Source organism: Neomonachus schauinslandi, chromosome 9, assembly GCF_002201575.2.
Source record: "Neomonachus schauinslandi chromosome 9, ASM220157v2, whole genome shotgun sequence".
NCBI classification, from domain to species: Eukaryota; Metazoa; Chordata; class Mammalia; order Carnivora; family Phocidae; genus Neomonachus; species Neomonachus schauinslandi.
The window spans coordinates 72430393-72453608 of NC_058411.1; the positions used below are offsets into that span (position 1 = coordinate 72430393).

The 23216-nt window shown below is 41.3% G+C and overlaps 1 protein-coding gene and 1 non-coding gene across 2 annotated transcripts; one reads left to right on the forward strand and one right to left on the reverse strand.

The window, feature by feature from the left end:
• Positions 1-1095: 1095 nt before the first annotated feature.
• LOC110585358 (olfactory receptor 1509) lies at positions 1096-2022 on the reverse strand. Its single transcript, XM_021695568.1, has one exon. The coding sequence runs from the start codon at positions 2020-2022 to the stop codon at positions 1096-1098; it is 927 nt and encodes a 308-aa protein (XP_021551243.1).
• A 4066-nt stretch (positions 2023-6088) lies between these two features.
• On the forward strand, positions 6089-6161 carry TRNAK-CUU. Its single transcript has one exon. It is a non-coding gene; the product is annotated as a tRNA-Lys (tRNA).
• The last annotated feature ends 17055 nt before the right edge of the window (positions 6162-23216 follow it).

Genomic DNA, 23216 nt, shown 5'->3' on the forward strand with positions numbered 1-23216 from the left:
TTATTCAACAATAAGAAGAAAGAAACTGCTACTACCCCAAAAAAACACAGGTTAATCTCAGAAACACCTTGCAGAGCTAAAGAAGTCAGGTACTGAAAAGTTCATACCATATGATTCAATTTATATGAAGCTCTAGGAAAGACAAAGCTAATTCATAGTGACAAAAATCAGATTCTTGGATGCTTGGGTGGAGATAGAGGGATTGGCTGGGAAGGGACTGAAGAAACTTTCTGGGGTGATGGAAATGTCATTGACTGGAGAGATGGTTATGTGGGTGTATATATACCTTTGTCAAAATTTCTCAAACTGCGTGCATTTTATGTAATTAAATTTTACCTCAGTAAAGTTTATTTTAAAATAAGTTCTTGGGGCATCTGGGTGGCTCAGTCAGTTAAGCGTCTGCCTTCCGCTCAAGTCATGAACCCAGAGTATTGGGTTTGAGCCCCGCATCGGGCTCTCTGCTCAGTGGGAGCCTGCCACTCCCCCTGTTGGTTCTCTCTCTCTCTCTCCCTCTCTCTCTCTGTCAAATAAATAAATAGAATATTTTTTTAAAATAAAATAATTTCTTTATACATTTCCACCTTGATTTTATCAAAGTATTATGACAAATACAAAAGAGATCCAGGAATAAGGAAAGAATCATGTTCAAAGTAACAATTTAATTCACTATAAATCAGTGATGGCTTAAACACCTTGAAACTATATTTGAAAGCAAGATTAAAACCACTGTAATTTAATAGAACATAAGTGTGATATATAGCTTCCCAGAGGCAATAACCCACAGAATCCACAAATCAAGAAAATACGATCTCTCACAATTGTACCTGTTCCTGAAACTGAGTCCATGCCCCAAATTATGTTCTTTACTAGTGAAACCAGAAGCTTTCTTTAAACTTTTCCAGATTCTTTTTCCTTTATGTTCCACCATGATCGTTTCCTTTATATAAGTAATAGTTAATAAGTCCTTCCCTTTATAAAGAAGTCTGCCCTGCTCTGGGCCATTTTATCTACTCATTTTGTTTTTTACTTCTGCTGTCTCATTAAAGATATGGCCATAATTATATTTGTGATTCCAAATCCATCATGTACCTGACTTCATGAAAAAACCTGTTTCTGTCTGAGATGCTTGATGGCACTTTTTACCTCCTCATTCCTCAAGGTGTAAATGAGGGGATTTAGCAAAGGGGTGACCACCGTGTAGAAGACAGATACCACCTTGTCCATGGAGAAGCTGGTGTCTGGCCGAGTGTAGAGGAAGATACATGGTCCAAAGAAGAATGCAACCACCATGAAGTGGGCTGAGCAGGTAGACAGGGCTTTCCGGCGCCCTTCAGCTGACTGTCTTTTAAGAGAAACCAGGATGACCATGTAAGAGGTGACCAAAGCCAGGAAACAGGTGAGGGAGATGGCCCCACTATTAGACACAATGAGCATTCCCGTGAGGTATGTATCTGTGCAGGCCAGCTTGATGACAGGGGGCACATCGCAGAAGTAGCTGTCAATAATGTTGCGGCCACAGTAAGGTAGACGAATGGTCAGGAAGGTCTGCACCAGAGAGTGAACAGTACCCCCCAGCCAGAGAGCAAAGATGAGCTGCACACAGACCCTGATGTTCATCACATTGGGATAATGCAGCGGAGCACAGATGGCTACATAACGATCATAAGCCATGATGGTCAGCAGAAAGATCTCAGCACAAGCAAACAGATGTAGAAAGAAGAGCTGTGCGATGCAATTATCAAAGGAAATCGTCTTTGTCTCCAAAAGCAAGCCCTCTAGCATCTTGGGCACAGTGACAGATGAGTGGCAGATGTCAATAAAGGACAGATGGCTCAGGAAGAAGTACATGGGGGTATGGAGACGCAGAGTAAAAACTATAGTAACTATGATGAGACTGTTCCCCAAAAGGGTTAGCACATATGTGACAAAGAATGCCACAGAAAATAGTATTTCCAGCACCCAGTTCTCAGTGAGTCCCAAGAAGACAAATTCAGTCATTCTTGTTTCATTTAGAGCATCCATCCAATGAGTTTCCGAAGGACCTTTTCGGGGGGGGGGCAGGGGGGTAGGACCATGAAAGCTAATTTAGCTTTAATATTACAGGACTAGAACTCATTGAAGTGACTCTATGTTCCATTATGAATTGTTTATTTATTATCAGGGCATATAAAATAGAAGACCAACCTAATAGCGATTGTTACAATATACCCATTATGTATCAGGAGCCATTCCCAGCACTTTTTATACACCATTCTATCAACCACAACTGCACCATGGCTCAGGCATTATTGTTCCTGGCTTGCAGATGAGATACATGAATCTCACAAGAATAAATACGTTGCCAAAACTCTTAGCCACTAGTTAGCTGGCTTTTTCATTTCAGTCTAACCCACAGATAACATCAAATTAATCTTCCAAAATACAACTCCCAACTGAAATCATTCACCATTTCACTCTTCCTATCAAATTAAATGTACATCCAAAGCCTGCAACAGACTAATACCTGTTTATTTTTCCAGTCTGGAATCCTCCTTTTTCATACGTATTCTTCTTTCCAGGCAAGCCAGTTACTATGTTTCTGCCACGTTACCCCCACCTTTAAGAAAACTTTGCTGAGGGGCGCCTGGGTGGCTCAGTTGTTAAGCGTCTGCCTTCGGCTCGAGTCATGATCCCGGGGTCCTGGAATTGAGCCCCGCATCGGGCTCCCTGCTCAGCGGAAAGCCTGCTTCTCCCTCTCCCACTCCCCCTGCTTGTGTTCCCTCTCTCTCTGTCAAATAAATAAATAAAATCTTTAAAAAAAAAAAAAAAGAAAGAAAACTTTGCTGATACAATCAAATCCTATCTCTTTTCTTGCATACCTATTTTATGGTACTGAACTATAAAAAAAAAATAAGACATTTCTTTCTGTTTTCCATTAAATTGAAATTTTCTTAAAAAGCAATAACTACAAGGGCGCCTGGGTGGCTCAATCAGTTAAGTGTGTGGCTCTTGGTTTTGGCTTAGGTCATGATCTCAGGGTCATGAGATCAAGCCTGGAGGAGGCTCCATGCTTAGCAGGGAGTCTTCCTGAAGATTCTCTCCCTCTGCCTCTCCCCCCCAACTAGAGCATGTGCATGTACTCTCTCTCTAAAAAAAATAAATAAATCTTAAAAAAAAAAGAAATTTAACTTTTAAAATTGTATAATATGATTTGTCCTCTATGAGGTATTATTGTAATACTAAATAATTATTGTAATACAAAATACTAAAGCTATTTTGCCCCTAATTTTTTAAGATTTATTTATTTATTTGAGAGAGAGAGAGAGAAAACATGAGTGGGGTGAGGAGCAGAGGGAGAAGGAGAGAGAATCTTCAAGCCAATTCCCCATGATGGCAGAGCCCAATGCGGGGCTTGATCCTAGGACCCTGAGATCATGACCTGAGTCAAAATCCAGAGTCAGCCACTTAACCACCTGAGCCACCCAGTGCCCCTGTCCCTAAATTTCTATACTTATTCATTAGCCTAAAGCTGTAACAGAGTTTAGGAAATAATTTCCACAACCATGAAAAATATTTATATTCTTGATCCAACTATTTCACTTGTAGGAGTCTCCTAAGCATCCAAACTATCAAAAAGCTAAGTGCAAGAAAATACTAATTACAGCATTATTTAAAACAACAGTCATGGGATTTTTTTGAAGCTTGAATGAATATAATGGAAGTTGAATAGAATTACATGCAGCCATTGGAAATGGTAGTAACAAAGGATTGCCAATATGAAAAAATACTGAAATATGATGAAGCATAAAACAGGAGATAAAATTTGTTTATGCATTCTCAACAATTTAAAATATATAGTGTCATATAAATTATCAAAATGCAAATAGTAGACTAGAAGAAAATATTGCAACATATATGACAAAAAAAAGGATAATATTCCTATTACTTAAAGGGCTCTTAAAATATGACAAGAAAGGACAAATGACCATTAAATATGGGCAAAAAAGTATGAAAGGGCAAGTCACAGAAAAAGAAATAAAAATGACAAATAAGTATGAATAAAAAGGTACTCAACTTCAGTAGTGGGTTAAAAAAATGCTTTTCTCTCTCTTCAGATTGGCAAAGGTCTAAGAAATTGAGCATTCTATAGACTGCTACTGGAGGTAGATATTATTAAGAGCTTTCTGGAAAATGATCTGGCAGTACCTATCAAAATTCTAATGCCCCTACCTCTAACCAAGAAGCCCACTTCTAGGGCTGTATTTCATAGAAATAAAGGAATCCGTAATTAAGGGTACATGTTTACTGAAGCATTTTTAGCAAAACAAGGAACTGGAAATAAATTGGATGTTTATTAATAGAGAAATAAGTAAATACATTTTAATACAGCTGTGATTTGGAATATTATGTAGCCATGAATAAGAATGAGTTGCATCTGTGCATACAGACTTAAAGCACTGGTTGTCAATGTGGCTGCACGTTAGAACCATCTGGGGAAGGGACGTATGAATTCTGCTGCCCAGGCTTCACCTAAGACAATTAACTCAGAATCTTTCGGGGTTGGACCCATCAGTACTTTTAAAGCTCTTTGGCATTTCCAACATATAGCCAACGTGGCAAACTATTAACTTCAAAGAATGTCAACCATATATTGTTAAGTGAAAAGAGTGCATTATGAATATATTATGAACCAGGAAGGGAGGGAGGGAGGGAGGGAGAGAGGAAGGAAGGAAGGGGAGAAGGAAAGAAGGAACAAACAAAACAACAGAGGAAGGAAGGAATCAAAAGAGATTTGTGTGTGTGTGTGTGTGCGTGCGTGTGTGTGTGTGTACCTCTGTTCAAACATACATATATACATATTCATGAATTATGTGCGTATGCATTTATTCCTAAAAGGATAGAAAACGTGTGGAAGAACACACCTTATTTCAATATTAGTTACCTGTGGAAGTATAAAATTGAAAAGAATAGTAAGATTGTATTAATTTTTACATTATACTCTGTAATTGTTTAAGTTTGTTTAATAAGCATGGGTTACTTTGTTTAAAAAAAGAAAGTATTAAAAACATGTATAGGGGTGCCTGGGTGGCTCAGTCGTTAAGCGTCTGCCTTTGGCTCAGGTCATGATCCCAGGGTCCTGGGATCGAGCCCCGCATCGGGCTCCCTGCTCCTCGGGAGGCCTGCTTCTCCCTCTCCTACTCCCCCTGCTTGTGTTCCCTCTCTCACTGTGTCTCTGTCAAATAAATAAATAAAATCTTTAAAAAAAAAAACACGTATAGGGGTGCCTGGGTGGCTCAGTTGATAAGAGTCTGCCTTTGGCTCAGGTCATGATCCCAGAGTCCTGGGATCGAGCCCCACATAGGGATCCCTGCTCGGCAGGAAGCTTGCTTCTCCCTCTCCCTCTCCCCCTGTTTGTGTTCCCTCTCTCACTTTAAAAAAAAAAAAAGCATGCATATGGGGAAAAAAGGAAAGGAAATGAAAATGCTGACTTCATGGGATTATAAGTACATTTTTCCTTCTCCACGTCTAACATTGTATAATCTGGTTATATGCTTTATAAGGCAGTATTGCTAAAATGGGGAAGATCTTTCCCATAAACTGCTGGTCAGCAATGCATTAGTAACAGAGAATCGAGAGCTGTTTTGCTTTCAGCTAGGAAGAAAAGGGCAGAGGCTCTTCATAAGAGCACATTCAGTGAATTCAAATAACTATGACCTTTGGCCTTCACCTCCCTAAACCTCAGTTTTCTGAGCTATAAAAGAGGAACTAGATGCATCTCTTATACATGATTCGATGTAGCAAATATCCAGGTCTCTCTGTTGAAAAGATTAAGAGAGAAGCAAGCGGATGGGAGGAATGTCTGGCTTTGTTAGGGGTTCTGGGGCACAGAAGATCGTCGTTAAATTTGAAGTTCATATACACATTTTACTTGAGAAAAATCTAATGAAAAGGACTGAATCTTGGGACTGGCTGAAATTCACAAAGCCAGGATAATTCCCTTGAGGTCAACAGATGGTAGCTGCTACATTTTCAGCACCAAAGGTAATCTACACTGTGTTAGGGAAAAGAGTTTTTGCTCTGGTTTTAAAAATAGGTGGGTTAATGGGGTGCCTGGCTGGCTCAGTTGGTAGAGCATGTGACTCTTGATCTCAGGGTCGTGGGTTTGAGCCCCATGTTAGGTGTGGAGATTACTTAAAGACAAAATCTTCTAAAAAAAAAATAAAATAGGGGCACCTGGGTGGCTGAATCAGTTAAGCTTCTGCCTTTGGCTCAGGTCATGATCCCAGATCCCTGCTCAGTGGGGAGTCGGCGTCTCCCTCTCCCTCTGCTGCTGCGCACCCCCACCCCGCTCCTTCTCTCTCTCTCATAAATAAATAAAAATCTTTTAAACAAATAAGTAAAATAAAATAAATAAAAAGAGGTGGGTTGAGATTTTAACTCCAAGATTGGGTCTTATCTCAAATATCACCTCAGCATGGAGGCCCTCCTGATGATTATACCAAGAAGAACACTCCCCAATGACACGATATCCTAGTGCATCTTCTTTGAGGCACTTAGAAACACCTGCAATCTCCTGAATGATTTACATCTATGTTTATTGGCTGCCTTTCCAAATATAAACCCCTTGAGGGCAAGGACTAGATCTGCCTGTTTGCCGCGGCGTACCCAAAACTTGCGTTCAGCAGTGAATGAGATCCCAAAACCCAGCCCACGCTGTGATGAGCACTGTGACTAAGCCTTCCACACTCCAAAACTACCAAGCCCATCAAGAAATGCGAGGCAGTTTCTAAAGAATCCATAAAAACAAAAACATGTCTGTCTAAAACTAAGTAAATTAAAAATAATAATAAATAATAATGATTAACTTTCCCTAAAAAAAAAGAAAGAAACTAACAAATATACAGTGCCTGTTGGAAGTAGGAGGCTTAGCACTCTCCTGAGTTTCTTAAGGTTTCATTCTATTCTCCTTCTGAAAAGATGCAGAGCACCTCCTTCAACCTTCCCACCATATCTTTCTCTATTCTTCTTGAGCCTTTCCCATTGCTTGCTCACCACCATGCTGATCTAGTTTGTCAAATCTTTTTTCTTCTCTCTTTCCCACCCCCTGAAAGTAAGAGAAAAAAACCTGAAGTGCTTAGCAAGCTTTATAAACCATGTGGACAAAGTGAGGCACACTGGAGTGGCCCGATAAACCTGGAGGAAAGAAAGGTACACACAAAGTGTGTGTGACACATGCGCAGTGCTCGCTCACTGTAAACCCGTTACATTTCACTCATTCCTTCAGTCATCCAGTAAATTCACAGATGGATTGATCCATGAATAATTTGGCAGATGGGGACTTTCAAGTGTAGAAAAAAAAACTCGGGGCTTGCAAACTAAGGATGTCAAATAGAAAATACTGAATTCAGGGACGCCTGGGTGGCTCAGTTGGTTAAGCGACTGCCTTCAGCTCAGGTCATGATCCTGGAGTCCCAGGATCGAGTCCCACATCGGGCTCCCTGCTCGGCAGGGAGTCTGCTTCTCCCTCTGACCCTCCCCCATCTCATGTGTTCTCTCTCATTCTCTCTCTCAAATAAATAAATAAAATCTTTAAAAAAAAAAAAAAGAAAAGAAAATACTGAATTCAAATTATTGAGGTCAAACAAAAATTAGTTGTTAAATACCTCTTTTATTGACTTAACAGTGGGCTTTTTATTTATTTATTTTTTAAAGATTTTATTTATTTGACAGAGAGAGACACAGCGAGAGAGGGAACACAAGCAGGGGGAGTGGGAGAGGGAGAAGCAGGCCTCCCGCAGAGCAGAGAGCCCGATATGGGGCTCGATCCCAGGACACTGGGATCATGACCTGAGCCAAAGGCAGACACTTAATGACTGAGCCACCCAGGTGCCCAACAGTGGGCTTTTTTAAAAAAGAAAATGTCTTAGAGAAACAGCTTCCTTTTTAAACTCACAATTGAATATATCAAGATTTAAGCCATGAATTAAACTTTTCTCATTCAGAGCTTTCATCTTTTACTTATTTTTTTAAGTAGGCTCCATGCCCCACGGGGAGCTTGAACTTAGATCCCGAGATCATGACCTGAGCCGAAACCAAGAGACAGACAACTCAACCGACTACACTACCCAGGTCCCCGGCAAAAAAAAAAATAGTTTAAAAGTAACATTGCATGTAATGAACATGAAAAGTCTCAAAATTTGGGGGGACGTTGATCTGTGCATTAAAATAATTGTCCAGGTTTTTAAGGAAATCAGGAGGGGTAGTTGAATTAAAAAGACCAGAATCCCCACTAGACATCAATATTGTATATAGTAATGTGTATTGTGTATACTGAAATCCTTCATAAAGCACTGAAGGACCTTGAAAATCTGTCCCTTTCTGCCCTTTGCCCTTTCCTTTCACCTTTCACCCAAGGGCTCTGCAATCCCCACAGCAGCTACAAAAAGGAGATAATAACAATTTTCCTCTTTCGGAAATCACTGCTCTGAAGAGTATAGCAATTTGCTGGGGATCAGATGTGATGAGCAGCAGAGTTTAATCCTTTACTACCTGACTCCCCAATTTCAACCTCGTTGTCTCTGCCATTTCCTCCGAGATACCCCAAACCCCATCCTTCTCTGTCTCTTCTCTCTCTGTCTCCATCTGACTGCTGTTTCAGCACTGCAGGCTCAGACCTTGGCAAAGACACACAGCGAAGGCTCCTTCTGCCAAGAGGAACCTGAGTTTTCATCCTACATCCTTACTATATGTTCCTTACATCATCATTTCAGCCTCAAGTCAGTTTCATCTTGAGCTGCCAAGATCTTGTCTGAGAGAACTGCCTGATTGTGTCAAGTGAATGCCAGGGGCTTCAGCGCGAAAGAGGAGACAAGGGAGAAGCTCATGGGAGCACATGAACTTTGACATGCCTTTGCACAGCATAATTGGAATTCTGTCCCAGGTCTCCTGCCCTTAGATTTTTCCACTATTCAGCAGTGGCCTCCAGAGAGCTGAGGTAGATTAACTCCTAAATTTCTTTCAGTATATTGTACTTAGTTTCTTTTTTCAAGATTTTGTTCTTCACAGTAAGTTGTTTTATTTTATTTTTTTTTAAGATTTTATTCTTCAGGGGCGCCTGGGTGGCACATCCAACTCTTGGTTTCGGCTCAGGTCGTGATCTCAGGGTTGTGAGATCAAGCCTCACGTCTCTCTCTCTCAGTTTCTCTCTCTCTCTCTCAGATGAATAAATAAATCTTTTTAAAAAAAAATATTTCATTCTTCATAGTATATTATGATATTATCTACCTGGTTGCCAATCAAAACAGAGGAGAAATAAAGCTTGCCTGAAGTTCTTAACCTTTTTTTTTTTTTAAGAGCAGGAGGCAGGGCAGAGGGAGAGAGAGAATCTTAAGCAGACTCCATGCCCAGCGTGGAACCTGACCTTGGGGCTCAAACAGCCCAAATCTAATCTGTATGCTGACTTTCAAGGCACAAGAAAGACAGGCTTTCTCTGGTGGTAATAAAGATTCCCTTGCTTCCACAAACAAGCCAAGACTGAATGACCATTTGCCAGTAGAAGAGACTCTTTTCTTTGAAAGAGTGTATCTTATTCAACATTCATTCCACAAACATCTGTGAATGCCTAGCAGGCACTGTGCTAGTGATGGTATTGATCCCTTCCAACCCCAAAACTCCATAATTCTATGACTTTTTTGATGACTAGAAAGAAGGAACAGGTGCTGTGGCAAAATCTAAGAAGTGACAATAATCTTAGACATTTTGAGGAATCTTAGAGGGTGTGTCTATTTGTCGTATGTTGGGGGCACAGGGATGCCTTTGCAGAAAGAAACACATTGAAAAAGTATCCTGAGTCTGAGACAGAAGAGAGGTTAAAATAATTCTCATAAGTTGGGAGCCTGGGTGGCTCAGTTGGTTAAGCGACTGCCTTCGGCTCAGGTCATGATCCTGGAGTCCCGGGATCGAGTCCCGCATTGAGCTCCCTGCTTGGCGGGGAGCCTGCTTCTCCCTCTGACCCTCCCCCCTCTCATGTGCTCTCTATCTCATTCTCTCTCTCAAATAAATAAATAAAATCTTTAAAAAAATAATAATAATAATTCATAAGTTAAAAGGCCTTCTACTAAATGTATAAATACTACACACTTATGCAACATATCAGACAAGTGTTTGAGAATGGGTCTTGCTCAGTACCATGAACACATATGCATACGGGTGCATACCCCAGAGAAGGCATGGCAGGCAATGCAAGTAAAGAGGTGGTAAAACTCACCAATGTTCTCCAATGACACAGGGGTGATGTAGCTAACTGTTAAAATGTTCTTTCTTCCACTTCTTCCTTCATAATCTCTTCTGAAATGAAACAGAGAGAGAGCAAAATATTTTAAAACATTATGATTTGGACATTAGTAACTGGTTTTCTGTTAAAATAATTTCACCCTTTTAACTGGGTCTCTGGATTTTTTTAATCTCTTTCCTTCTCTGTAAATTTTGCATTTTGTCCTTTTCAATACTTCTGCCTTCTTCTAGCCAAGTAAGGTAGAACTAAGCCTACTTGCCCTTTCCACTTTAATCAGTAACTACTATGGCACCATTAGAATATATTTGAACAGGTTTCAAAATCTGTTCCTCAAAAGCTATTCCTTCATTCAACAAACATTTTTGTATAGAAGGTAAATACTCATTTTTAGTTAGTATAAATAAATAGCATACTTTATGAGATATATGCAAATACTAACCTGAAGCTTAAAATTTTGTATCAAGAAAATATAAAAATTTATATTTATAAAATATAAATATGTGACATGACAGTAATCATGTCACAATGTATACATATATAAAATCATCACGTTGCCACCTTAAATACATTCAATCTTTGTCTGTCAATTATACCTCAATAAAGATGGAGGAAAAAAGAAAATATAAAATATTTTGAGAAGTTGTGCCAAGTAAAGCCAGTCTTAGGTTCTATTGTTGCCCTGCTGAACTAATGAGCATTATTGAGTAAAGACCTATTTTGTCAGACAATATATCTAAAAATTTGGATTCTGGGGTACCTGGCTGACTCAATCAGTAGAGCATGCCACTCTTGATCTCAGGGTCGTGAGTTCAAGCCACACCTAGAGCTTAGAGGCAAATCAATCAATCAATCAATCAATCAATCTAGCACTAATCTTAAAAACCTTTGGATCCTGCTCTTTTTTACCCCTTTAACCAACTGATCTATCATAACTCTGGGTACACTTGTGCAGGTCACTTGACTTTATTTTCATTATCTGGAAAGTGGGTAATAATCTGATCTCTTTAATATTGTGATGGTTAGTTTTATGTGTCTACTTGGCTAGGCCATGGTACCCACTTATATGGTCAAATACAGGTCTAGATGTTGTTGGCAAGATGTTTTTCAGATGTAATTAACATTTAAATCAGTAGACTTTAAGTAGATTACCTTCCATAATGTGCGTGGGCCTCAGGCAATTAGTGGAAAACCTTCAAAGACTGAGGTCCCCAGCACAAGGAATTCTGCTTCCAGACTCAAGACCGAAAGACTGACTCCTGCCAATGTCCAGCCTGCTGGCATGCTCTGCAGACTTCAGATTGGCCAGGCCCAAAATCTCATGAGCCAATTCCTTAAAGTAAATCTTTCTCTCTCTCTCTCAGTCTCTCTCTCATTCTTTCTTTTTCTCTTTCTATATATACAATTTATTTTGATGATAGATAGAGATAGATAGATAGATAGATAGATAGATAGATAGATAGATAGGCAGAAAGATAAATATCCTATTGGTTATGTTTCTCTGGAAAACCCTGACTAATACAATTACCTCCCTTGCAACTGTCATAAAGATGGGAATGTGGTTTAGGTTTAGGAAAGTTTAGGTATATAGGAAGACCATTGTCATTCATCACTCCCAGGAGATACACTTCTCCTGAAGATCTTATTATATTCTCTCTCCCTCCATCAACATCTGCCTTAAATAAGCAACAATAGTCATTATTATTTTATAAAGGTGAGGCAGAAAGAGGATAGGAAAACTCAGTGTCATCAACCCAAATTGATCAACCCACTAACTCTATTAAACTCTGGCTCTCTTTTAAAGGCCAAAGCAGGGCACCTGGGTGGCTCAGTTGGTTAAGCGACTGCCTTCGGCTCAGGTCATGATCCTGGAGTCCCGGGATCGAGTCCCGCATCGGGCTCCCTGCTCAGCAGGGAGTCTGCTTCTCCCTCTGACCCTCCCCCCTCTCATGTGCTCTCTCTCATTCTCTCTCTCTCAAATAAATAAATAAAATCTTTAAAAAAAATAAAAATAAAAATAAAGGCCAAAGCAATATTCTTCAATGTATAATCAGTAACTTTCATTCATACACTTATCTTGCTTTTTTAAAAGAGACTTTCCACTGACATCAAACACTTACCATGTACTCCTGTACCTCACCCTGATTCAGTGTCCTCTTATACCCTGTTACAGAAGCCCAGGATGGAAAATCCTAGAGTACAAAATTTTACACGAGGTGAATTTCAGGCTTGAAAGCTTTGGGATTTTTATCTGCCTGACACAGGATTTTGAAGTGATCATTGGATGACTAGAATTGAACTTGCCATCAGTGAATACTCAAGGGTATTATTATGAGTTTTCCATTTCAATGAATTTCCTGTTACTAGTCTCCTTCATTTAGTAATTTAATAAGTGGACAATAAAACAAGCAGCCTCCAAATATGGATGAGTTCCAAACCTTTGGCAATTAGCATGGCATCAGTTTGTTCAGCCACTGTACTAACCACTGCAACATACACCAGGGAGTTGAAGTCCACTGACAAATGGAACCTCACCCATGAATCCTAAATAAATTGCTATCAATCCATGGGCTCCCAAAATGCCCAATAGGCAGCCTGGAACTCACTAAGTTTCCAGAAATATCTGACTCGGCACCTCCTCATTTGTCTTTTCTAATGCTTGAGGAAAAGTTCAAAGCAAAAAATTACAATCCAGTACCAGTGGGTTTTTCAATCTCCCAAAAAGAGTTTTGACTACCTAAGGCAAAAACAATACTAATGCATTGTGGAACTGAAAATATACAGGAATAAAATGTATGAAAATAACAACAAAATGACTGGGAGGAAGAAAATGGAAGTTGGAAAGATTCTTATATTATACAGGCAGTGGTATAATATTTTTTGATATATACTGCATTAAAGATGTATTCTCTAAATGCTCGACAAACAGCTAAAATAAAGTGATATGGCTAATAAGGTAATAGTGGAGATGAAATAAAATATTTTTTAAAAGCTCAGTGAATCCAAATGATAAAAAAAAAATGGAAGAAAATGAGAATAGAAAACAAATAGCAAAATGGTAGATTTAAACCAAACCCCATCAATAATCACATTAAATGTATATGGTCTCCCTTGTTTCCAAAATATATAAAGAACTCTTACAACTCAACAATAAGACAATAAATAACCCACCTTAAGAATAGGCAAAGGATTCAAACTGACATTGTTCCAAAGAAGATAGACAAATGGTCAGTAAGCCCATGAAAAAATTTTCGACATTATTAGCCTTCAGGGAAATGGAAAGCAAAGCCACAACGAGATACCACTTCACATGCTCTAGGATAACTATAATCAAAAAGACAGAAAATGACAAGTATCAGAAAGGATGTGGAGAAATTAATACCCTCAATAATTACTGATAGGAATATAAAATGATACAGGCATTTTATCAAATAATTTGGCAGTTAGTCAAAATGTTAAAGACACATTTATTGTTATCCAGAAGATCCACTCCTATACTCAAGAGCATTGAAAACATACGTTCAGAGCACCTGGGTAGCTTAGTCATTTAAGCATCGGACTCTTGATTTTGGCTCAGGTCATGATCTCAAGGTCATGAGATCCAGCCCCACATCAGGCTCTGCACTGAGTGTGGAGCCTACTTAAGATTCTCTCTTTCCCATACAGCCACTCTGGAGAACAGTATGGAGGTTATTCATAAAGTTAAAAATAGAGCCACCCTATGACCCAGCAATTGCCCTGCTAGGTATTTACCCAAAGGATACAGACATAGTGATCCGAAAGGGCACCTGCACCCCAGTGTTTATTTTTTTTTAAGATTTTATTTATTTATTTGACAGAGAGAGACACAGCGAGAGAGGGAACACAAGCAGGGGGAGTGGGAGAGGGAGAAGCAGGCTTCCCACAGGGCAGGGAGCCCGATGCGGGGCTCGATCCTAGGACCCTGGGATCAAGCCCACATTGGACTCTATTCTCAGCAGGAGTCTGCTTTTCCCTCTCCCTCTGTCCCTCCCTCTGCTCGTTCTCTCTCTCTATTTCTCAAATAAATAAATAAAATATTTTTAAAATAAAATTTAAGAAAAGAAGATGTGATATATATATACACACACACACACATACGCACACACAATGGAATGTGATTCAGCCACGAAAAAAAATGAAATCTTACCATTTGCAACAAGGTGGATGGGACTAGAGTATATTATGCTAAGTGAGATAAGTCAATCAGAGAAAGACAATTATCATATGATTTCATTCATATGTGAAATTTAAGAAACAAAACAGAAGATCATAGAGGAAGGGAAGGAAAAAGTAAAATAAGATGAAATCAGAGAGGGAGATAAACCATAAGAGACTCTTAACTACAAGAAACAAACTGAGGGTTGCTGGAGGGGAGGTGGGTGGGGTGATGGGGTAACAGGGTGATGGGCATTAAGGAGGGCACATGATGGAATGAGCACTGGGTGTTACATGCAACTGATGAATCACTAAACTCTACCTCTGAAACTAATGCTACGCTATAGGTTAATTAATTGAATTTAAATAAAATAAAATTTAAAAAATAAAAATAAATTTTAAAAAAAGGTTCTCGGGCGCCTGGATGGCTCAGTTGGTTGGGCGACTGCCTTCGGCTCAGGTCATGATCCTGGAGTCCCGGGATCGAGTCCCGCATCGGGCACCCTGCTCAGCAGGGAGTCTGCTTCTCCCTCTGACCCTCCCCCCTCTCATGCTCTCTCTATCTCATTCTCTCTGTCAAATAAATAAATAAAATCTTTAAAAAAAAAAAAAAGGTTCTCTCTTTCCCTCTCCCTCTGCCCTCCCTCCTCATACTCTCTCTCTCTCTCAAAGAAAAAAGAAAGCATATGTCCACACAAAAATTTGTACATATTCATTGCAGCATAATTCATACAATCCAAAAAGTGGAAACATCCAAAATGTCTACCCATTGACAAATGGTTAAACAAAAGTGGTATGTCCATAAAGTGGAATATTGTTCAGTAATAAAAAGGAATGAGGTACCGATACATGATAGAACATGTATCCACCTTTGCAGTGAAGATGAAGAGACTGCGGTTTGAGAATATTGAAGAGAAAAGGATATGGAGGCAGCCAATATCCCAGGCCCTGGCGGAGTTCCATCTTTGCAGGACAGTAAACATACAGCGGACTATAGCCTTGATAGATACTACACACGTGGTAGGGATTCCACACAATTACTAGAATCACGAGAACAGTGAGAGTCAGAAAAAGAACAAGGGATGGGAGACTGCTCCTGAAGGCCAGGCCCAAAAGCAACAACCCTACCTCAGACCATGGGTCTCACTACATGCATAGACCCCACCAGCCTTGACCAGACTATTACAACCCTCTGGTGCGAAGTGATGGAGGATGCTGACAACCTGGGTACAGGACAGCAAGGTAGACCAGTGGGACAGAATATGAATAGGAGTTATAGATCATAACTCTTCAGGGGCTCTCTTCACCAAAGACAGCACTGTGAGGACAGCAATGAAGAGATGAAACCCAAAGTCAGCAGCCACCTCAATCAATTACCCCCACAGATGTAAAAACTTAAACCACAACATGGCAAAGAGACAAAAGCTGTTGATCCACCAGCTGAACATTCATCTGCTCTTGAAGCTGAGCAAGGTGGGGCTGAGTAAAGGTCACCTTACCACCTCTGCCATCATCCAGTTTAGTCATCCAACCAGGAGAAATAACTATGAAATTCCAGTAATAAGAAATTAATGAAATATGGGAACTGATGATCTTAAGTGCTTGCTTTTTGCCCATTGACTAGATAACTAGAACTATCTGCATTATCTATGCAGCTTGGGGTTTTTAATATTTTTACTTGAAAACCTATCTTTTGGGTAATGACAAACATGGGTTGGTTTGTTTGTTTTATGCCTGGTTTTTCTCATTACACCTTATAGATTTTTAAATTGTTTCTTACCTGGCCAAGTTGACAATTTTAGGAATTTCATTTTCAATCTGTAACAAAAGTTCATAACTTGATTTTTTTAAGTCAACTATAATATTGTGATTTATAATAAGAAATACATATTTGGTTTTCATCCCCTTTTCTGGCACAGAGCTTCAAAAACCCCAGAGATTTCCAAAGTGATGAGAGTGATAAAGGTGTCTTTTTTTTTATGTAATGAGGTGACTTTGAAAACATCTCAGGATCAACCTTGTAATTAAAGGGTTGCTGGGCACCTGGGTGGCTCAGTCGGTTAAGCATCTGCCTTCAGCTCAGGTCATGATCCTGGGGTCCTAGAATGGAGTCCCACATCAGGCTCCTTGCTCAGCAGGGAGCCTGCTTTTCCCCTGCCTGCCACTCCCCCTGCTTGTGCTTGTTCTCTCCCTCCCTCTCTGTGTCAAATAAATAAATAAAATCTTAAAAAATAAAATAAAATAAAGATTTGGAACTTTCAGTCCCACTCCCTGACCCCCCAGGGACTAGATAGAGCCTGGAGGTTGAATCAATTGACAAAGGCCAAAGATTTAATCAATCATGTCCATGTAGTGAAGCCTCCATAAAAATCCAAAAAGACAAGGTTCAGAGACATTCTTTGAAACCATAAAGATTTGGGGAGAATGGTGCACTCTGAGAAAGCATGGATGCCCATACTTCGCCCTATGAATCTCTTACATCTGGCTGTTTCTGAGTTATATCCTTTTGTAATTAAACCCACAGTCTAGTGAGTAAACTGATTTGCTGAGTCCTGTGAGCCACTTTTGCAAATTAATCAAACCTCAGGAGGGGGTCGTGGGAACCCCTGATTGATAGCCAGTCAGAAGTACAGGTAGCAACATGAACTTAGAATTGGCATCTGAAGTGGAGTGCAGTGTTGTGGGACTGAGCCTTCTACCCGTGGAATCTAAGACTGTCTCCAAGCAGATAGTATAGTAGTGTCAGACTAGCACTGAACTGTAGGACATCCAGCTGGTGTCTGAGAATGGCTTGGTCATGTGTGAAAAACCCTCCCACACACATCAGAACTAATAGCAGAATCATTATCAACAAACTGTAAGCTCTTGTTTAAAGAAATTAATTTTTTAAAGATTTTATTTATTTACTTTAGAGAGAGAGAGAGAAACAGAGAGTGTGAGCGGGGGGGGGGGGGGGGTGGTGCAGGGAGGGGCAGAGGAAGAGAATCTCCAAGCAGACTTCCCGCTGAGCATGGAGCTTAACGGGAGGCTCGATCTCTCGACCCATGAGATCACCACCTGAGCCAAAACCAAGAGTTGGACACTCAACAGACTGAGCCACCCAGGCGCCCCCTAAATAATTAAATTTTCAAAAAGCTCTCCCTCTCCCTCTCTCTCCCTCTACCTCTTACTTTCCCCAGATTACTTTCTCTAGGGAAAGCCTGCTACCATGTCTTAAAGACACTATGGACAGACCCATGTGATGAGAAACTGAGGTCTCTTCCCAACGGCTGTGTAACTGAGCCATCCTGGAGGTGCATCCTCCTGCCTGGCCAAACCTTTAGATGATTACGTCTTGTCTAAAACTTCATGAGAGACCCAGAGCCAACACCACCCAGCTAAGCTGCTCTCAAATCCTCGTCCACAGAAACTATGAGACAATAAAATGTTTGTTAGCTGAATAAAGGTTTAGCCGCCATGTTTGGAATAATTTATTATGCAACAATAGAAAACTAATATAGTGGTAAATACATCATTTCCTCATTCTTCTAGCAGAATCTAGTATGATAATGTATACTTGAGTGGTTTCCTTCCCCTTCCTGTCTCATTTTCCCACTCTCTTACTGGTGTTTCCTGGGATTACCTCTCAAGTAACTACTTGTACTCAAACACATGCCTCAGGGTCTGCTTTTGGGATATATATGTGATATATATAGATATATATATAGGGACAGAGAGAAGAAAATCTATATATACTAAGACTTTGAGTAAGGGAAACACAGTCGAGAAGAAGTATTATAATTCCTCCCATCTTGTTTTTCTCTTCCTAAAGATTTTTACAGTTATAATTATTCTATATATTCAATTATGTACCTTACTCTTCTTGATTGATTACTATATCATTAGCAACTCAGAGGGTTTTTTTTGTTTTTTTTTTTTTAAAGATTTTATTTATTTATTTGAGAGAGAGAGAGAATGAGAGACAGAGAGCATGAGAGGGAGGAGGGTCAGAGGGAGAAGCAGACTCCCCGCCAAGCAGGGAGCCCGATGCGGGACTCGATCCCGGGGCTCCAGGATCATGACCTGAGCCGAAGGTAGTCGCTTAACCAACTGAGCCACCCAGGCGCCCTAGCAACTCAGAGTTTTTATACAATCTTTTAAAGATTTTATTTATTTATTTATTTATTTATTTATTTATTTATTTATTTAAGAGAGAGAGAGCAAGAGAGTGGCAAAGGGAGAGGGAGAAGCAGACTCCCCGCTGAGCAGGGAGCCCAATGCGGGGTTCCATCCCAGGACTCTGGGATCCTGACCTGAGCCGAAGGCAGAAGCCTAACCAACCAAGCCACCAAGGCACCCCAGAGTTTTTATATAGTCTTATGAAAGTCTCTTATTGGCTGTGCGGCAGGTAGAATTTCAAAGAATGGCTCCAAGATTCCATGCTCTAATCCCCAGAAACTTGAATACGATGAAATGTCACTCTGATGATTGTGTTGTGTTATGAGGCTCAGCTGATCTTAAAAAGGAGCGATATCTAGGTAAGTCTAAACTAATCACATGAGATCTGAACAGCGCATGAACTTTGGTGGCAGGCAGAAGATAAAGCCAGAAGATTCCAAGCCTCAGAAGAACTCGAAGTGCTATCACTGGTTTGAAGGTGGAGGGCATCACGTGAGAAGGAATACAGGGGACCTTAAGGAGCTGAAGATGCCCCCAGTGAATAAACAGCACAGAAACAGGGATCTCAGTCCCACAGGTGCAAAGAACAGAATCCTGGCAATAACAAATAAATGGAAGAAGACCCTGAGCTCCAGGTGAGAACTCAACCAGCCAATACCTTGACTTTGGTCTTGTGATAACCTAAGTACAGAACCAGTTGAACCTGCCTACACGTCTGATTTACAGAACTATAAAGAAATATATGGGTGCTGTAGGAATTTGTCATACAGCAATACAAACTAATACAGCTTTAAAATATTCCCTCCATCATAACTTACTTAAGATTGATGCCCATATTTTGCCCTCATGAATAATGCTGCTATATAAACACTCCTTTCTGGCCTGCCTTTTTTTTTTTTTTTCTTTAAGATTCATTTATTTATTTGAGAAAGAAAGAGCATGTGACAGCAGGAGAGAGGGGCAGAGGGAGAGGGAGAGAAAGTCCCAGGCAGACTCCGTGCTGAGTACAGAGGCTGACATGGGGCTCCATCCCCCAGATCACAACCCAAGCCAAAACCAAGAGTTGAATGTCTAACTGATGCCCTAGACCTGCCTTTCTTTAAGTGAGAACTCAAAAATGGAATTATCAGGTAAAAGAGGTATGAACATTTTAATGACCTTGATTTGTAATGTTAGATTGCTTTCCAACAGGATTGTGTACTTCCAAATTCCATCTCAAATTTCATTTTATAAATCAGAATGAAAACTCACCCCTACTTCACCCAAAGAGAATTTTGTTCAGTCTTTGATTCCAAACAAATTGTGTAATATATGACTGATTATCATATTAACGTGGAGCAGCCCTCAATTTTCATATCCAAATAACCTATAATTTGAGTTTCAAAGCTCTGGTCACCTTTATCTTGTGTGAGGCCAAAGCCGCAACAATAATCATCTATTTTCTAAACCTAGCTGACAGTAGGCTATAATGTTTAACAAACTTCACTGAGGATTTGAAGACAATATACAGGGAATTATAAAGCAGGAAAGGAAAATGTTAAAATTGACTACAGATTTTTACAGTTCCTGTGTGTGTGTGTGTGTGCACAGATTTTTACAGTTCTTAGTGCCTAATGACAATGCCTTGTCATAGGAATCCCCTCCTGGCTCTCCTTCCTCACTTTGAATTGTAGCTTGTCATTTATGCTCACCTTTCCTCCTGCCCCCATCTTCTATGCGTGATTATGTCCCAGCTCCCAAGTTCAGAGCCCTACACCTCATTTCTACCCTTCCTTATAAGCTCCTAAAGTATGTTGATTGTAATAATTTCTCAGGAATGCACATAATAAAGATATCCTTACAAAATTAATCAGAATACTTTACACCTCATTTTTTTTAAGATTTTATTTATTTGACAGAGAGAGACACAGTGAGAGAGGGAACACAAGCAGGGGGAGTGGGAGAGGGAGGCAGGCTTCCCGCTGAGCAGGGAGCCCGACATGGGGCTCCATCCCAGGACCCTGGGATCATGACCTGAGCCGAAGGCACAGGCTTAACTACTGAACCACCCAGGCACCCCTTTCACACCTCATTTTGAAGCGTTTGGATTTGGATTTCCAAAGTTCAGGGTCACCCTAAAAAGAATGAGTATCACCACAGTGGTCTCTCCTTCGCAAAGAACCCACCCTGTATACAAACTCCATCTTGCAGCCTTAGATCCACAAGATACAGTTTGTTGTCAGGATTTCACTTTCCACAAACCAGAGGACAGAGAAATACTGAGATCTAGTCCCAGAACCTCTGCCACATAACATTTAGTGAAAGTTCAAGATTAGAAACGAAATAGCTAACACTTTCATATACGGCTTATTATTGCCAGCACTGTTCCGGGTTACCCGTTATAGAGGTAGGTAGGCAAATAGATAGAGGCAGAAATATACATACATAGTTGTAACTCACAACAACCTGTGAGGCAAGGTACTATTATTACTCTCATGTTATAGATGAGGAAACTAAATCAAAGAGAGAGAAAGCGACTTGCTCAAGACCACGCAGCTAGAAAGAAGCAAATTCAAATCCGAGCAGTCTGCTCCCAAAGTCCCCAGTCTTAACTCACAGCAGACACACCCTCAGGAAATACAACTTCTGCCGCGGTCGCCTCTGAGTTTAGGTGCAGCCGAAGACGCCCCATAGCCACCTGTCCGTCAGAGCACAGAGGTCAGAGGCAGAGCCTGCCCTCCGCAGCTGCATGGGGAGGAGGTAACCGGCTGCGTCAGAGTGACTAAGGCTCCTGTCCCAGCCATCCAGAACAGGGTAAGACAGCAGCACCGGGGTTCCGCGGTCCTGCGGCCCGCGCCAGCACAGCCCGCTGGACCCCGGCGTCCGGCACGTGCAGTCCACCTGCTTCCGCAGCCGCCACCTGGTGGGCGGCTCAACGCCTTGCCCCGCAGAGCCCGCCAGAAGCCGCAGATCCGAACCCGGGCAGCCCTCCGCGGAGCCCCGTCGTTATTTTCTTTCTTTTTTTTTTTTTTTTAAGATTTTATTTATTTTTTAGAGAGCGAGCGAGAGAGAAACAGCATGAGAGGGGAGAGGGTCAGAGGGAGAAGCAGGCTCCCCGCTGAGCCGGGAGCCCGATGTGGGGCTCGATCCCAGGACCCTGGAATCATGACCTGAGCCGAAGGCAGACGCTTAACCATCTGAGCCACCCAGGCGCCCTCCCCGTCGTTATTTTCAAGGACAACACCGCCACCGCTGGAGGAGTTCCCCAGAGACAGAAGTGGCGGGGAAGTAGCAGCAGGGGTGAGAGGAACGGCAGCAGCGGTGGGAGGGGTGGTGAACTTTGGAAATCCAAATCCAAACGCTTCAAAATGAGGTGTGAAAGGGGTGCCTGGGTGGTTCAGTTGTTAAGCGTCTGGTGGTGGTGGCGGTGACGCGGGGACAATTAGCACCCCGTCTGGAAAACACGTACCAGAAGAGACTCTTTTTACAAAGACCAGAAGTTGCCATCATTTAGCTGGAAGAACGCTATTTTGGGAAAACTGCCTGCCGTGTTTGCTAGCGACTTGACACTTACCTCCCACTGTCAGGCAAACATAAAGAAGGAACACTCCCCACATCTGCTGCAGGACGCCCCGAGCCAGGCACTGCATCCCAGGTGCCTGAGCCAACTGGAGCCGGCAGAAGGTCCATGCCCTCCGGGGGGGGGGGGGGGGGGGGGCGGCCAATCTGGATGCAAAACCCAGAAGAAACACCAGGGGAGGGACTCCCGTCTTGATCCGTGACTTTCAGCTCCCATAGGAGCAGCTGGGCCTTCCCTTAGAGCAGCGTCTTGGTGGGAACATTTTCTACTGAGGAATCCACAGGCTTTAGTCCTAGAGATTCTGTGAACACTGAACAATAGAATTGTGTGTAAGGAACAGAGACAACTTGAGGCGCCTGGGTGGCTCAGTCGTTAAGCGTCTGCCCTCGGATCAGGTCATGATCCTGGGATCCTGGGATCCAGTCCCGCGTCGGGCTCCCTGCTCAGAGGGAAGCCGGCTTCTCCCTCTGCCCTTCCCCCTCCCCCTGCTTGCGCGCAGGCGCTCTCTCTCTCTCTCTCTCTCTCTGTCAAATAAATGAACAAAATCTTAAAAAAAAAATTCAAAAGCAGGGTGCCTGAGTGGCTCAGTCACTTACGGGTGCAACTGTTGATTTCCGCTCAGGCGTGATCTCAGCGTGAGATTGAACTCCACACTCAGCGCACAATGGGCTTGGGATTCTCTCTCCCTCTCCCTCTGCCCCTCCCACTTGTGCTCGTTCTCTAAAATAAATAAATAAATATATCTTAAAAAAAAAAAAATCTCTCCCTCTCCCTATGCCCCTACCCCTGCTGGCTTGCTCTCTCTTAAAAAAAAAAAAAACAAAAACTTAAAAGCAACTTGCAGAGTGATGGGCATTAAATGGTCTTATCTTTGTCAATATATGTATTACATACATGTGTTTGTAATACATATGTACATATATATCCTTTTAGAAGTTTGGGGATGCACACAGTGAACTACTAATATTGGTTATGTTAGGCTGCAGTGGCAGAGTGGAGGGGATTGTTTTTCCTGCACACCTCTATTGCTGAATGTGAAAATGAACAGGTTTC

Coding starts and splice junctions, on each gene's coding strand:
- LOC110585358 (XM_021695568.1), bottom strand. CDS start 2,022: ATGGATGCTCTAAATGAAACAAGAATGACTGAATTTGTCTTCTTGGGA.